Source organism: Chelmon rostratus, chromosome 4 (assembly GCF_017976325.1).
Source record: "Chelmon rostratus isolate fCheRos1 chromosome 4, fCheRos1.pri, whole genome shotgun sequence".
NCBI classification, from domain to species: Eukaryota; Metazoa; Chordata; class Actinopteri; order Chaetodontiformes; family Chaetodontidae; genus Chelmon; species Chelmon rostratus.
In genome coordinates, this window is record NC_055661.1 from 7,329,693 (window position 1) to 7,344,393 (window position 14,701).

Genomic DNA, 14,701 nt, shown 5'->3' on the forward strand with positions numbered 1-14,701 from the left:
TTAATCCTTAAGGTATTTGATTGATCTGAAAAAGTCAGTGTTCGTTAAGCGGACGCCATTTCCTCTGTGTCTCTGTGATGTGTAGTTCACCCCCGACCTGGAGACCATCCTGAGGCAGTTCAGACAGGAGAACATGGATCGAGATGTGGAGGCCTGCATCCATGTGAGGAGGGGAGACCTGCTCCACAGCGCCCTGAAGGAAGTGAGGAGGCCGGGCTTCAGCTTCAGGGCGACACCCATCATCTCCTTCAGTGGGGAGGAGACCGACGGCCACGGGGGACCTCTCAGAGAGTTCTTCAGGTTAGGTTTATTCGCCTCATATTCTTCCTGAAGTGCATGTGCTGTGATTGTGTTGGTGAGTTCAATCATGTGTCCAAACCTGACTGTGAAACGTAAACAGAGATGTCAACACTCTCTGGTTCTATAATCCTGCTGTATCTTTTAAATATGATTATATCCCTGACAAAAGATATTTCAATATCTTCTGACACAGATTGACTTTGCTGGAGCTACAGGAAAGTTCTGTGTTTGAGGGATTTCCAGGGCGTCTATTCTTGACCTATGACCTCACAGCTCTTGAAGACAGGAAGTATTACGAAGCAGGTGTTCTGATTGGCTGGTCTCTGGCTCAAGGCGGGCCTGGACCTCGTTGCCTACACCCGACACTCTACCAGGTTGTGTGCATGCATGTCTTATGTAGCAGAAAGCATGGTTATACAATATAACATATAATACAAACATAATGTGACATTAAGCCACTGCTTGTTGATGCTTGTTCCATTGTGTGTGCTACAAAAAGAAAAGCCTGGAGTAAAACATATCGCACATTATGCCAAGCAGCTGTGGTGACTCATTGTATTTTATTCTGGTGTCACAGTTGATGTGTGGCCAGAATCCATCTTTGGAGGACTTCAGCTGGACTGATATTGTTGATGCTGAAGCACAGATCCGACTGCAACAGGTAGCGCGCGTGCACACACACACACACACACACACACACACACACACACACACAAAGGAACCTGAATCCCAACTTCCACACAATACAATTCAGTCACCACATGCATTAAATAGAATTGCTAAACAACATGGTTTCTACAAAGTTTGGGAAAGTATGAAACGAGTGAAAAATCTTTCTATACCGTGTGTGCCTTGGCCTGTGCCTTTAACTGGTGATTTAATTCTGCTTTAATGTGTATGAGTCACTGTTTTCCACATTTTTTGTTTCTATTGGACGCTGTTCTGCCACAGTTGAGAGAAACAGAACACAAATAGATCTACCAAACCGGTTTGCTTCCAGCAGGGGGCCTTTGTTGGGTCTCATTTCATCTTTCTCTCTCCCTCGTTTTCTGTCACCTCTCATCTGTCCACCATCGAATGGACAAAAACTGTAACACGTGCCGTAGCGAGTACACGCACACACACAAATAACCCTCCTCTGCTGCTCTTATAGCTGCATAGCTGTACTGATGTGAAGCGGCTGTCTCTCAGTCTGTGTGACTGGGTGTCGAGCTGTGGGATCCGTGGAATCTATTCAGCCCAGTCTGAGGAAATACCAGCAATCTATGTTCGCCTGGTCAAACATTACATCTACCACAGGTAGAACACACACACACAGACACATGCATTCACACACTAATGCTTTTATATCTCATACCCTGTTTTCTTGAATGTTTTTAACTTTGTTTGTCTCAGCGCTTGTTGCCCTCTTCTGTCTCTTCTTTCATATGTTTATGTATAAAGTACTGCAGTCCTCTGTTGTATCTTCATGGCTGCTGCAAGTTCAGCTGCCCTGAAAATGAAAGGAACAATCAGTGCTGTCTCATTCTTCAGTCTGTTTTAGACACAAACACTCAAATCACCCAATAGCATCTGAGCTCGTTCGCCAATGACACAATCACTCAGTGCCTCTGCTGTCCTTCAGGGTGGCCAGCATGATCGCCCAGTTCAACGAGGGGCTGAACAGCTGTGGTGGATTGTGGGATACAGTGCGGTCCCATTGGGAGGTGTTTGTGCCAGTGATGACGAGTGCAAAGCAGCAGCCTCTGAGCCTGGAAGAGTTCAAACAGCTTTTCACCATCTGCTACAGCCGTCCAGACAGCCGGCTGAGGGCAGCTGAGGAGGTCACAGCTAGACACTGGGAAGCCGCCCTTACCTTGGTCAGCGGTAAGAACGGAGGGATGGATGGAGGATGGCAGTAAAGAATTAAAGACCCTTTATGGTTCTTGCATCAGGCCCTGATAGAAGAAAAAAGGTTTAAAGTGACCTTAAGGTTTCAGGATTTACTATGAGAATATTTTCACGAAAATTTGTCCTTGTCAGGTGGTGGGGCAGATTTTTCCCTCGAAGACCTCCTCACCTTCGCGACAGGAGCTGATCATCTGCCTCCTCTTGGGTTGCCCAGTTTGATCTCCCTGCGTTTCTATTCCCAGGTTGGTATCTGCCAGATCAGCACAGGTCCAAATGATATGAAAATGAAGATGGTGACCACTTCATGTTACACAGAATTCTCAGTTCAAACCAGTGCCAATGGGGGGCTGTGTGGCTTATACAGCACTATTTACTTGTGGGAGAGACAATCTGGTAACTTGCAGGGCAGATTATGAGTCAGTTCAGCCAGATGCAGTTAAAAACACAACTTAGTGCATTTACTCAAATAAGGTACTTGTACCTGCATTAAATGATGTTTTGCCCACTTGGGGGCAGCAACAAAAACAACACAGCACTGCCATATTATCACCTTATAAAGCTGATACAGCTTTGCCAATCCAGACATCGAGCAACCTTAGCATGTATTTGAAGTCATGTTTGTGTCACATGTCACACATCTCAGGTTAACAGTCTGGATAACAGAACACATGCAAATAATTATGCCAGTTTAACACTGACCATGTATGTTTTAGTTTCCAAGATATCATTTGAAGGATGAGATGGGTCACAGATTGGGCTCAAAACAGTAAATAGTGTAAGATAAGACTTCAGTTTGAATTTTAATTACATTGCACAGTACAGTGCACTCCACCCCAACGCCAACCCACTTATTGCAGTGCCAGTAGACGGCACTGTTGCAATAGTTTTGCCATAATTTAGCCAAGTTTATTCTACTTTCTTACATTCAACCCATGAGGTAAAATGTAGCAAGAGGGACATCTTGCTACATTTTGGTATCTTATCACATAAGCTGGTAAATATCATAGCAAGAAACTGAATGATTGCATGCAGTACTGTCCTCACTTGTCCAGTTTAGCTACTTAGCTATAACAGAACACTGTTTCAAACTGGAATGTGTCTTTTAATGAACACACTTCATTCACTTTTCATTTTGTGACATTTATTCATTACCAAATATTTAATGATGAAATTTACTTAAATAAAAAAAAAACCTATTACTTAAAATCTTTGATTTTTTTCACTTTTTTCAGTTTAGGTAATGCAATTTCAAAAACATATGTCTTTTCCAGGTTCCAAAAATCAAAAAACTGCATTCAGTTTGCTAAGTCAGAAAAGTTAGATGCTCAAATTTAGTTGGTTGAATTCAGACACCGAAACTCAAGATTAAAAATATCAAGGGCATGCATTAAAATGTGACTGCAATCAGACCTCTGTCCTGTCAGGATAGGCATTGTTAGTCAGTGTTCCAAGAGAAGAGATCTTCAGTGAATCACTGGAAACCCTGAAATTAAGAATAAAAGGAAAAAAAAAAGTTTTTGACATTATTAAAGTTTACATTTTTTAACAGGTTAATTCATACTTCATAGCTTTTGGTAGATGGTTTTCAGAGTTTTCAAAATTCTTAGTGCTAAAAATTCAATAGTATTTAACATTAAGTACTCTTTGGTAGGTGAAATTCACTATTAGGTATTCACTTTCTTACTAAATTAAAATTTGTTTCTTCTGTCTTGAGATAAATTTTGATAACACATTAACCTTGCCTTGAATTCATTTTCCAGGATGCAGGCATGTCAGGTGTGCGTCTGCCCTACACCTCCACTTGCTCTCTGGAGCTCTTCCTGCCAAGGGGAGCAGCAGGGGCTGCAGACCTGCTGATGCTGCTGAGCAGAGCCGTGCACGAAGCCCTGGGCTTTACATGTTTGCAGACAGAGGAAGATGGAGAGGACAGCTGTATGGAAGTGATGACAAGTTCATGAAGTGGACACCCTCGTGGATACTTCATGTCCTGCTGAACCTGATGCTTAGGAGCTCAAAGGTTTCTGCAGGATATGAACACTGTGACTGAGAAGAAAGTCTCATGGATGAATTATTTGAGTAAAGACAGTCATTTATGTTTTGTTTTAATATTTTACTTGTTATTCCAGCATACCTGGGATACAGATTCTAAAGTCATGCACCTCTAACACACGTTGGCTGACATTTTAAGACTCTTTCTGATTTCTTACAGAATACCTCATTTGAATAGTTAATTACTCATCTTGCATTATGTCGCTACTGATGTTATATGTGATATGTTGAGGATATTTTTAGACGATTAATGGCAACATTTTCACTTGATATTATCCTTGGTTTTAAGGCAGATCTTTACCATTGCTGTACATAGAATTCTTGTTGCTTCCAAATCAAATGTTCAATAAAGAAGGGCACTTCAAATAGACATGTGTCTTTATTCATCTTTCAAAGGGGAGACATGAAATAACATAACTGCTCATCTTGTGTATAAATCTAATGCTAAAGCAAAGCAGAACCACAAAGATGGTCATACAGCCTAAAGTGAAAGGGATTGTGGGTAACAAGAATGTTACACTAAATACTTGTTTAAAAGTCTAATTTACATCTGAACAATAAATAAGAATTTTAGTGCAAAAATATTAATTTGAAAAGTGTTGAAATCAGTGATGTTTAGAAGGAATACATTCTGTCTGCAAAAATAAACATAAGAACAATAAAAAATGACTGACACATCCTTGCCTCAGTTCAGGATCACAAGTAGCTTATCCTGTTTAGCTGTGTCACATTTTTACATATTGTACAGTTCGATATATTTCACCAAGTAAAAATACCAGGAGAGGCAAGTTTACCAAATCGACAAGCGACTGAAACAGAGGACAAAGAGCTAAAACCAAACTAATCTAAATGCAAACATGGGTGTTTAATCATTAATGTAGGCTGTGTCACAAGTCCATGTAGGCCTACTTCTCTGTCCTGAAATATTTCTTTCATAACAGATCACTTCCCACACAACAAACATGCAAAGCTTTTATTGTCCGGTTTTCCAATGAAGTGGAAAGACACATTCAACAAGCTTCATAACTCACCTCTTGTTGACACAGGACAAAACTCCTTCACATTTAGTTGAAAGGACTCTTTCAAAGGACTCTTTCAACAAGGAATTTTGTCAGTAATATTGAAATTCCCTGACACGGGGCACACTAGTCATTGGCATATAGTCACATTTGGTGTGAGATACTTACCAAGGTAATAGTTGCCAGTGGTTTGTGTGAAATGTTTCCTCATTTATATATAATCAAAGGGAGGAGTGAGCAAGAAACATGGTTTACTAGTTTCCAGGTAACCAGGCATGTCAGCAGGGCAGCTGCTCCTCTAGTTACAAAGCAAGGGACTCTTGAGAGAGGGTCACCTCTTATAAAAACCCCTTTGATGGGTCAAATTGCGTGGTCTGAACTTCCTATTGTGCTTTCAAATCATTTGACACCTGAGCCAAATACACATCTCCACTAACATTCCTGAGAAATACAACCAACAGTGTTGTAATTAATGCATTGTTTGTTGATTACGGAGAGTGAAAATGGGTCTAAATGTTGACACGTAAGGAGGTCTCATTGATTTGATTTGACAAAATGAAGAGGGAACTGAGCTGGAAAGCTAAACCTCTTAGTTTAATCACCTGAAGTGCAATTAAAGTACTTCTGATGGTTTGCAGATGTTGGCTGTAGCTCATTGCAGCACTTTGGATACAATATTTGATGAGTTGTGCTCAAACTGTTGAAAAATCAAAAGAAACATCTATTTCCACATATGATGAAGCGGTTGAGGTCAACTGCCACTTTGCATTGTGTTGAAACAAAACCACCTCCACAGCTTTGAATTGTTGCCTTATACATTCATTTGTGACTATTTCTGTCCACATGAAGCTTCTATGGGGCAACTGTAACCCTTTGAATGTTTGCCACTGTCACTGTGTGGGATGTTCCATTCAGGAGCTGCTCTGTAAAAAACTAAATGGAGAGAAAACACAGAGAATAAGCATGAGGCGATCTAGCTCATCCCCTTCATTCCATCCTTTTTATTGTGTGCATGCATTAGCATTGATATTGTTAGGTGTTATTTTACACATTCTGTTTGACATACCTTTTTAAGAAGTTCAATGATGGTTCCATTGCTGACCACTCCATAAGAAGTTATCTTCATCCGTACATGCACTAGTGATATCAAGCCTGTGGGGACTGAAAAAAACATTACACTGAAATTAATAGACTTATAAGATGAATAAGAAATGTGGGACTTGTGTATGTCCCAAATGCTAAAACAATTCCTAGTTAATAATACATATCTTTCAACATACAATAACTGCCATTACATTACTCATATTAATGCAATACCAGGATGAAATCACTGATGAATACCTCATTAATTACCAAAAGCTACACAAGTAACATAACACTGCAAATGACTTCAAAAAGCGAAGGCAATCATGTTTCAAACATACAAGCTATGTGATTTTAAACAGCACTATCATAACAACGATAGAAAACCTTGCACATTTCTGACAAGACCTAAAAGAATCTTTGTAATAAATAATCGTGCACATTCAGTGAAAGAAGATGTAAACACAATGTACATTTCTTGCTAGGAGGTTAATTAAAATGCATTTTAGTGCAGAAAATACCTTAAAATATTGCATTTTCCACTGAGAATAAAAAGAATATCTGCCATTTTTTGGATCATAGAAAGAAACATGATAGTCCCATAAAGTGAACGCAGGCATGTAGAAAAAAAATAGTGGGGAAAAAAAAGCATATGGCAGGTTTAGAGCCATTATTGTGAGACTAATACTTTTTGTGATGTGGACCAACAGAGCTTTTTCACATTTTGATCTAAGAATGGGTGGATCATAGTCTGGAGTACCTTTTTAACAGCAAACCTGTCCTACCTGGATATACATCTATCTACCTATAACAAGAATTTTGTGCTTTAGTCTTTGGCTAAAACACTTTGGCACTGATTGAATTGAATTTGAGCCCCCTACAATTGCCCATCTTTTCCATTTGGATGCTCTAAACTAATTTCTAAGTGACCCATCAAAGGCGTAGAGCTACTGTTGTTGTCAGCTATAAATAGTTGAATCTTTAAAAAAAAACTTGAATGAAAGTGGTAGAAATTAAAGAGAGAAAATCAGGGAGTCCAGTACCTTGGGTTGCTGTTTCTCCTGTAATTGAAGTGATCGGTCTGGTAGTTAGGGCTGTGGTTGAGTGTGTAGTTGCCACAACTACAGGAGCCTCAGCTGTAGTGGTTGTAGCTGGAATTGTAGTGGTTGCATTTGTGGTTGGAGCAGGAATTGTGGTGGCTACAAGTGTGATGGTTGGAGCAGGAGCTGTGGTGGCTGCAGTTGTGGTGGTTGGGGCTGATGAAATGATTGGAGTAGCAGATTTGGGTGTGATCGTTAGTGGTGTAGTTTTTGTAGTGAGCGATGTGGTTGTTATAACAAGAAGGGCCTCAGTTGAAGTAGTTATATCTGCAGTTGGTTTTGCTGCAGTTACAGTGTTTGGAAACCGAGTTGTGGTGGCTGTAGGTGTGGTTGGAGCTGCAGCTGTGGTTGGAGCCGGAACTGTGGTGGTCGGAGGTACAGTCATGATTGGATCTGAAGTTGTGGAAGCTGTAGGTATGGCTGGAGCTGCAGTTGTGGCGGCTGCAGGTGTGGTTGGGCCTGGAGTTGTGATAGCTGCATCTGTGGCTAGAGCCAGAGTTGGAGTTGTTGTAGGTGCACTTGGAGCCGGACTTGTGGCTGCAGTTGAAGTTGGAGCAGAAGATGTGCTAGCTGCAGCTGTGGCTGGAGCCAGGGATGAGGTGGCTGCAGGTGCAGTTGGAGCCAGAGTTGTTGATGCAGTTGCTGTTGGACCTGGAATTGTGGTGGCTGCAGGTGCGGGTGAAGTCGGAGCTGTGGTGGCTGCAGGTGTGGCTCGAACCTGAGTTGGTGTGGCTGCAGGTGCGGTTGGAGTCAGAGTTGTTGCTGCAGGTGAGGTTGGAGCCAGAGCTGTAATGGCCGAAGTTGTGGCTGGAGCCGAAGATGTAGTGGCTGCAGATGCTGTTGGAGCCAGAGTTTGGGTGGCTGCAGGTGCGGATGGAGCCGGAGTTGTTGCTGCAGATGAAGTTGGAGCTGGAGCTGTGATGGCTGCAGGTGTGGCTGGAGCTGAAGATGTAGTGGCCACAGGTGAGGTTGGAGCCAGAGTCGTTGCTGCAGGTGCGGTTGGAGCCGGAGTTGGGGTGGCTGTAGGTGCGGTTGGAGCCGGAGTTGGGGTGGCTGTAGGTGCACTTGGGGCCGAAGTTGTGGTGGCTGCTGTTTCAGTAGGAGCCAGAGTTGCTGCAGGTGAAGTTGGAGCTGAAGATGTGGTGGCTGCAGCTGTGGCTGGAGCCGGGGTTGTAGTGGCTGCAGTTTTGGTCGGAGTCAGGGCTGTGGTGAATGCAAGTCCAGTCGGAGCCAGAGTTGTGGTGGCTGCAGTTTCAGTAGGAGCCAGAGTTGTGGTGTCTGCAGGTGTGGTGGGAGCCGGATTTGTGGTGTCTGCAGGTGCGGCCGGAGCCGGAGTTGCTGCAGGTGAAGTTGGAGCTGAAGATGTGGTGGCTGCAGCCGGGGTTGTAGTGGCTGCAGTTTTGGTCGGAGTCAGAGTTGTGGTGGCTGCAGTTTCGTTTGGAGCCAGAGTTGTGGTGGTTGCAGGTGCGGTCAGAGCCGGAGTTGTGGTGGTTGCAGGTGCGGTCGGAGCCGGAGTTGTGGTGGTTGCAGGTGCGGTTGGAGCCAGAGTTGTTGTGTCTGCAGGTGCAGTCAGAGCCGGAGTTGTGGTGGTTGAAGGTGCGGTCGGAGCTGGAGTTGTGGTGGTTGCAGGTGCGGTCGGAGCCGGAGTTGTGGTGTCTGCAGGTGCGGTCAGAGCCGGAGTTGTGGTGGTTGCAGGTGCGGTCGGAGCTGGAGTTGTGGTGGTTGCAGGTGCGGTCGGAGCAGGAGTTGTGGTGTCTGCAGGTGCGGTCGGAGCTGGAGTTGTGGTGGCTGCAGGTGTGGTCGGAGCCCGAGTTGTGGTGGTTGCAGTTTCGGTTGGAGCTGGAGTTGTGGTGTATTGTTGATATCAAAGAATTTCAGAAATCAGTTATATGATATTTCATCCAGGAGTGGCAAATAATAGGGTCTATTGTCTGTTGGATATCAATTTGTAAAATCATCAGCAAAGAGCTCAACGGCTATTTTTATGGGTTGGCACAAAATGTCATGCGACCATCCATGCTCTCAAAAAAAGAGCCTTAGCTGACCCTACCACCTTTACATGAGCTCTGACCATCTGGAAACGACCCTCTTATCACTATTGTCATCGACATAATATAATACAGACTGTAAAACTAATGTCTAGCTTAGATTTAGTTAAAACGTTGATGCTTTATTGTTCTATATGTGATTTCTTGTTTTATATGTGCTTCAATTTGTATTGAATGTTTTTTGGGTTTCAGTGTTAATCACAATCAGATGTAATGTTTTTGCAATATTAGTTTCAATGTCTAACATCCAATACAGTAATCCCTCGCTATATCGCGCTTCACTTATCGCGGCTTCGCTGCTTCGCGGATTTTTTTTACAGTGTTTTTTTTTTTACAGCGCTTTTTTTTACAGCGCTTTTTTTTTTTTACAGTGCATTGTACTCTGAATCCTATTTGGCTCAGTGGCTTCACTGTTTAGAAGTGAAAAGTTGATATTTTTATGACGAATGGGACCCTTTGATGAGTCGTTCATTGCAGTTCTCAAATATAATTGAAGGTGGGATGTCCGTTTATAAAAATCTTCTTGCTCAGAAAAAGAAAGAGTGCCGACAACTACCCATAACTATGTTCTTCTCTCGGGCAAAGACTCCTGCGCAGCCTTCAGTAGAAAAAGACGCTACAGCGCAGCGGAGTCAGGACGAAGAGGCACAGCTGGATGGACTGAAATACGCGAGTGACAATATTTCCTGTTTTGTATCATAGTTTTTGTTTAAAAAAAACGTTAATATTTGCATTTATTAAACGCATTTTAGGCGTGAAAACAAGTTTTGGCGTTTTGTTTCATTCTATAGTACAATATTGCATTGTAAAATAATAGTAAAAATGAAGATATATCTACTTCGCGGATTTCACTTATCGCGGGTTATTTTTGGAACGTAACCCCCGCGATAAACGAGGGATTACTGTAAATCAAAATGGGTACAAGAACAAATAGCAACCATTTCAATGCTTTCATTTTGTTTTTCACTTTTCGAACCCAGTGAATGTATTCGAATTACATAATTACTTATTTTATTAACATCAATTTTGATCATTTCCTACATGTGTGCATGTATGTACTGCAGGCTTGTTTTGTTTGCTCGATCTTGCTTGCAGTAATTCAAACTGTTGACAGTACTTGTTTATTTCATTAGACTACAATTCATTGTTTTTTTTAAAGCAGAGCTCAATATTGTAGAATGTCAAATGTAAAACAGACTGAAATACTTCAGTTTTTGAATCCTGAACATAACTACTATCTCTTGTCTAATCTGATATAATAAGGTATAGTAGAAAGTAAAATAGAAACAATCAAAGCCACAAAAATCTCACTTGTAAAGAAGCTTGTAATTAATAGTTACCTTCTCCAGAGGATGCATGTACATATCCAAGCAAAAATATCCAACAGAGGACTTGTCTTTCCATGATGACTGATGCTACGTCTCACCACTCTGGGTACAGACAGGTATGCAGTCTGTGACCGCATGTTGCGTTTAGCCTGTGATTAACCCCTCCCTCAGCTATAGAGGGAGTAGCAAGACATAACAGTGGCTACTTTCATGGAACCTGAAAAACCAGGTAGACTAAGTCACACACGCACATATGTTTACAAAATATAGGACGCTACAACCCAAGTCATGAAACACATCACACACTTGGAAAAAATAGCTGACAGTCAGCTCAAACAGGACTTTAAGGATAATTGGAAAGTATTTTGATTTTTAATGCGTCATGATTTGTAAGGTCGGATAGTCTGAACACAGCTGGGTCTGTGTTTGAATGTTTGTCACTATAGAAATTCACATTCACAATTCACATTCTAAGCTACAGCCAAGGTGGGAAATGTTTCGTCAGAGTCAATTATTTGAGTCTGTCGGACAGAATTTCAACACAGATGACAGATTACTAACACAGAATGTGGTGCAAGTAACACATGCCGTTTTTAGAACTAGTTTAGCTGGTGTTGAATACCTGTAAATTAAATGGAGGGGAGAATAAATCCTCATCAACACTGGGTTTTCTACAGATAAAATGCCATTGCACTTAACAGACCATTACTTGAAACCCTCATCAAGGCTGTCAAACAGGTTTCTTATTTACGTAATGCAATTCCTCTCTTCATCCGCTCTTTCTGGTCAAACTCTTCTTCCACACTACATTATTACTTTTTTTTTTTTTTACTGATATCACTATTTGCATCCATTGAGCTCAACTCTAATAAAAACATACAGCATGTGCCTCCTTCAAAATAATCGATATACAGTATGTGTACTGCACGAACCATAATTATGTATTTAGAAAGCAAAAGCGGAAATACCTTGTATACCATATATTTAAAGCTCAAGTGTGCATTTTCGTACATAATATGTTATTTTGTAACCTGTGATGAGGCCCTTGTTTGCGCTAAATATAGCTGACGTTGTTTGTTGTTGATGTTTCTGCCGTGCTTGCTGTTCCTGTGTTTTTTTATTGTCACAATTAGAAATTGTGACAGTTGCCTTGTCAAGGATTTTTTTGCAATTGAGACCAAGCAGTGTCAAATAGCAGCATCAAGCACATAAACAGGACAACATCAAATCACAATAAAAGCAATAAGCAATTACAGCAATACATTGCGTAATACAGTGCAATAAACAAGGCAGCATGAAATTAGGCATTAGTTAGTTGAAAGGGTCTCAAGTTTGAGCTTGTCCTGCACATGATTCCAGCATCAAGGAGTGTGATAAAGAAGACTTGCTCTGCCAGCCTCTGATATATATATATATATATATATATGATTTTATATATAATATTCCTATATTAATAACCCTCAAACTGATTGAAAAGTGTACTGTAATCAAGATCAAATTGGTTCTTGTCTTTGTTCCACTATAAAAGTGATTGCCTCTCTTTTAAAAAAATGTCTACATTTTGAAGTGACTCCCAATTTATATAACTGACATATTAAATAACAAAACTATTTACAGGTATGATGGCTGATAACATCATACAATGACAATGGCAGTGCACCACTGCAGCCTGAAGCTATACCCAAAGACCTTCAAGTCAGTGTGGTACCACCCACTACCACCCACCCACCCTCACCCATGGCTTTAATATTCAGTTGGAAGAAGATAACATATGTAGGGGGATGATGAGACACTGAAGTCAGATAATAAAGGACATTTCCTGGCAGACTTAGAGAGAGAGAGGAAATTGTAATCAGTCATGCACAGTGATAAAAAAAATATTTTAACACAAATGAGTATTATTATGTTTATTGATATATGTGCATCATTAGTCTTTTTGAGAACCAAGCTTATTGGGGTGGTGGTGGTACATAACTGTCGTGCTTAATATATTTGGTACTAATTGGAAATGATCTAGAACCACCATGTTCATGAAGTGACACCCTTGAGGATACTTTCTTCTGTACCGTCCCGCTGAAGCTGACGTTGAGGAGCTCAAAGGTTTCTGCAGGATGTGAACAATGTGAGTGAGAAGTAAACCACGCCACAGGCGCTGGTCTGGAAGCAGTTTGTTGCATTAGTCACGATAAGTCATGTGACCTGATGAGGGAGTCGAGACCAGTTTTTGCCTTACTAAAGGTTTTATTCATTCAGAGTCAGGTGTATAATATCACCTGTGCACAAACTGTAACGCCATGGGAACAGTGATGCCTTTTAGAAGAGTGGAAGAGAATGGTACTTGACTATAAGGAGGGTTAGGAGCTTTGTTGTAGATCAGATATGAAGAATTGTGTTGACATAATGTACTCAGTTGTTGACACAGATACAGGAAAGTGAACTATGAAACTCTCATGGATGAATTCTTTGAGTTAAGATAGTCATCTTTGTTTGGTTTTAATCTTTTACTTGTTATTCCAGGATACTGGTGATACAGATTCTAAAGTCATGCACCTCCAACACGACATCAAACGACATCAAACTGCCTCTTTCTGATATCTCACAGAATACCTCATTTGAACACTTCATTTTTACATCTTTCGTTGCGTCTCGACTGATGTTAAATTTGATATATTGAAAAAATTATTTACACAGTTAGCAACATTTTCACTTGATATTATCCTTTTATGCTAAAGTTTCTTTTCAAAGGATTGATGAAAGAACACAAAGAAGAGCACTTAAAATCGATATATCTTTATTCATCTTTCAAAATGTTATAATACAACATAAAATAACATAACTGCTCATCTTGTGTTATAAATGTAGTGTTAAATTCAAGGAAAATCAAAAAGTCTGACTTTTTGATGGGTTCCTTCTCTCCTTGCTTGGTTTCCCCCTCCGTGGGAGGGAGTAGGATGCAAGGAAAAGACGCAAGTGAGGGAAACGGAGATCCATTTTAAGAAAATTGGGACGCACCCTCTGTCACCTAACGCTACGGCCACTAGAGGTCGCAACCTAACAATAAACGTCCGCTACTTGCAATGAAGATGAACAAAGCAGTTTTTCAGGCAGGCATTCACCAAGGGAACTGTTGCCAGTGGTTTGTGTGAAATGTTTCCTCATTTATATATAATCAAAGGGAGGAGTGAGCAAGAAACATAGTTCACTAGTTTCCAGGTAACCAGGCGTGTCAGCAGGGCAGCTGCTCCTCTAGTTACAAAGCAAGGGACTTACTGTCACCTCTTATAAAAACCCCTTTGATGGGTCAGATTGCGTGGTCTGAACTTCCCATTGTGCTTTCAAATCATTTGACACCTGAGCCAAATGCACATCTCCACTAACATTCCTGAGAAATACAGTCAACAGTGAAGAAATGAATATATTGTTTGATGATTACAGAAAGTGAAAATGGGTCTAAATGTTGACACGTAAGGAGGTCTCAAAGATTTAATTTGATAAAATGAAGATGGCATAAGAGGGAACTGAGCTGGAAAGCTAAACCTCTTGCAATTAACGTACTCCTGATAGTTTGCAGATGTTGGCTGTAGCTCATTGCAGCACTGTGGATACAATATTTGATGAGTTGTGCTCAAACTGTTGAAAAATCAAAAGAAACATCTATTTCCACATATGATGAAGCGGTCGAGGTCAACTGCCACTTTGCATTGTGTTGAAACAAAACCACCTCCACAGCTTTGAATTGTTGTCTTTATACATTCATTTGTGACTATTTCTGTCCACATGAAGCTTCTATGGGGCAACTGTAACCCTTTGAATGTTTGCCACTGTCACTGTGTGGGATGTTCCATTCAGGAGCTGCTCTGTAAAAAACTAAATGGAGAGAAAAC

At 41.1% G+C, this 14,701-nt stretch overlaps 2 protein-coding genes across 2 annotated transcripts; one reads left to right on the forward strand and one right to left on the reverse strand.

Annotated features, from left to right (window-relative positions):
- Positions 1-1,923: 1,923 nt before the first annotated feature.
- LOC121605653 (G2/M phase-specific E3 ubiquitin-protein ligase) lies at positions 1,924-4,598 on the forward strand. The gene is made up of 3 exons (XM_041935655.1): positions 1,924-2,166; positions 2,323-2,432; positions 3,951-4,598. Exons 1-3 carry the CDS (start codon positions 1,935-1,937, stop codon positions 4,146-4,148), a joined length of 540 nt encoding a protein of 179 aa, XP_041791589.1. The 5' UTR covers positions 1,924-1,934; the 3' UTR covers positions 4,149-4,598.
- Position 4,599: 1 nt separating this feature from the next.
- On the reverse strand, positions 4,600-10,945 carry LOC121605652 (mucin-2-like). The gene is made up of 4 exons (XM_041935654.1): positions 10,830-10,945; positions 7,385-9,280; positions 6,325-6,419; positions 4,600-6,191 (listed from the first exon to the last, which is right to left on the reverse strand). The coding sequence occupies exons 1-4, from the start codon at positions 10,891-10,893 to the stop codon at positions 6,111-6,113; spliced, it is 2,136 nt and encodes a 711-aa protein (XP_041791588.1). The 5' UTR covers positions 10,894-10,945; the 3' UTR covers positions 4,600-6,110.
- Positions 10,946-14,701: the final 3,756 nt, after the last annotated feature.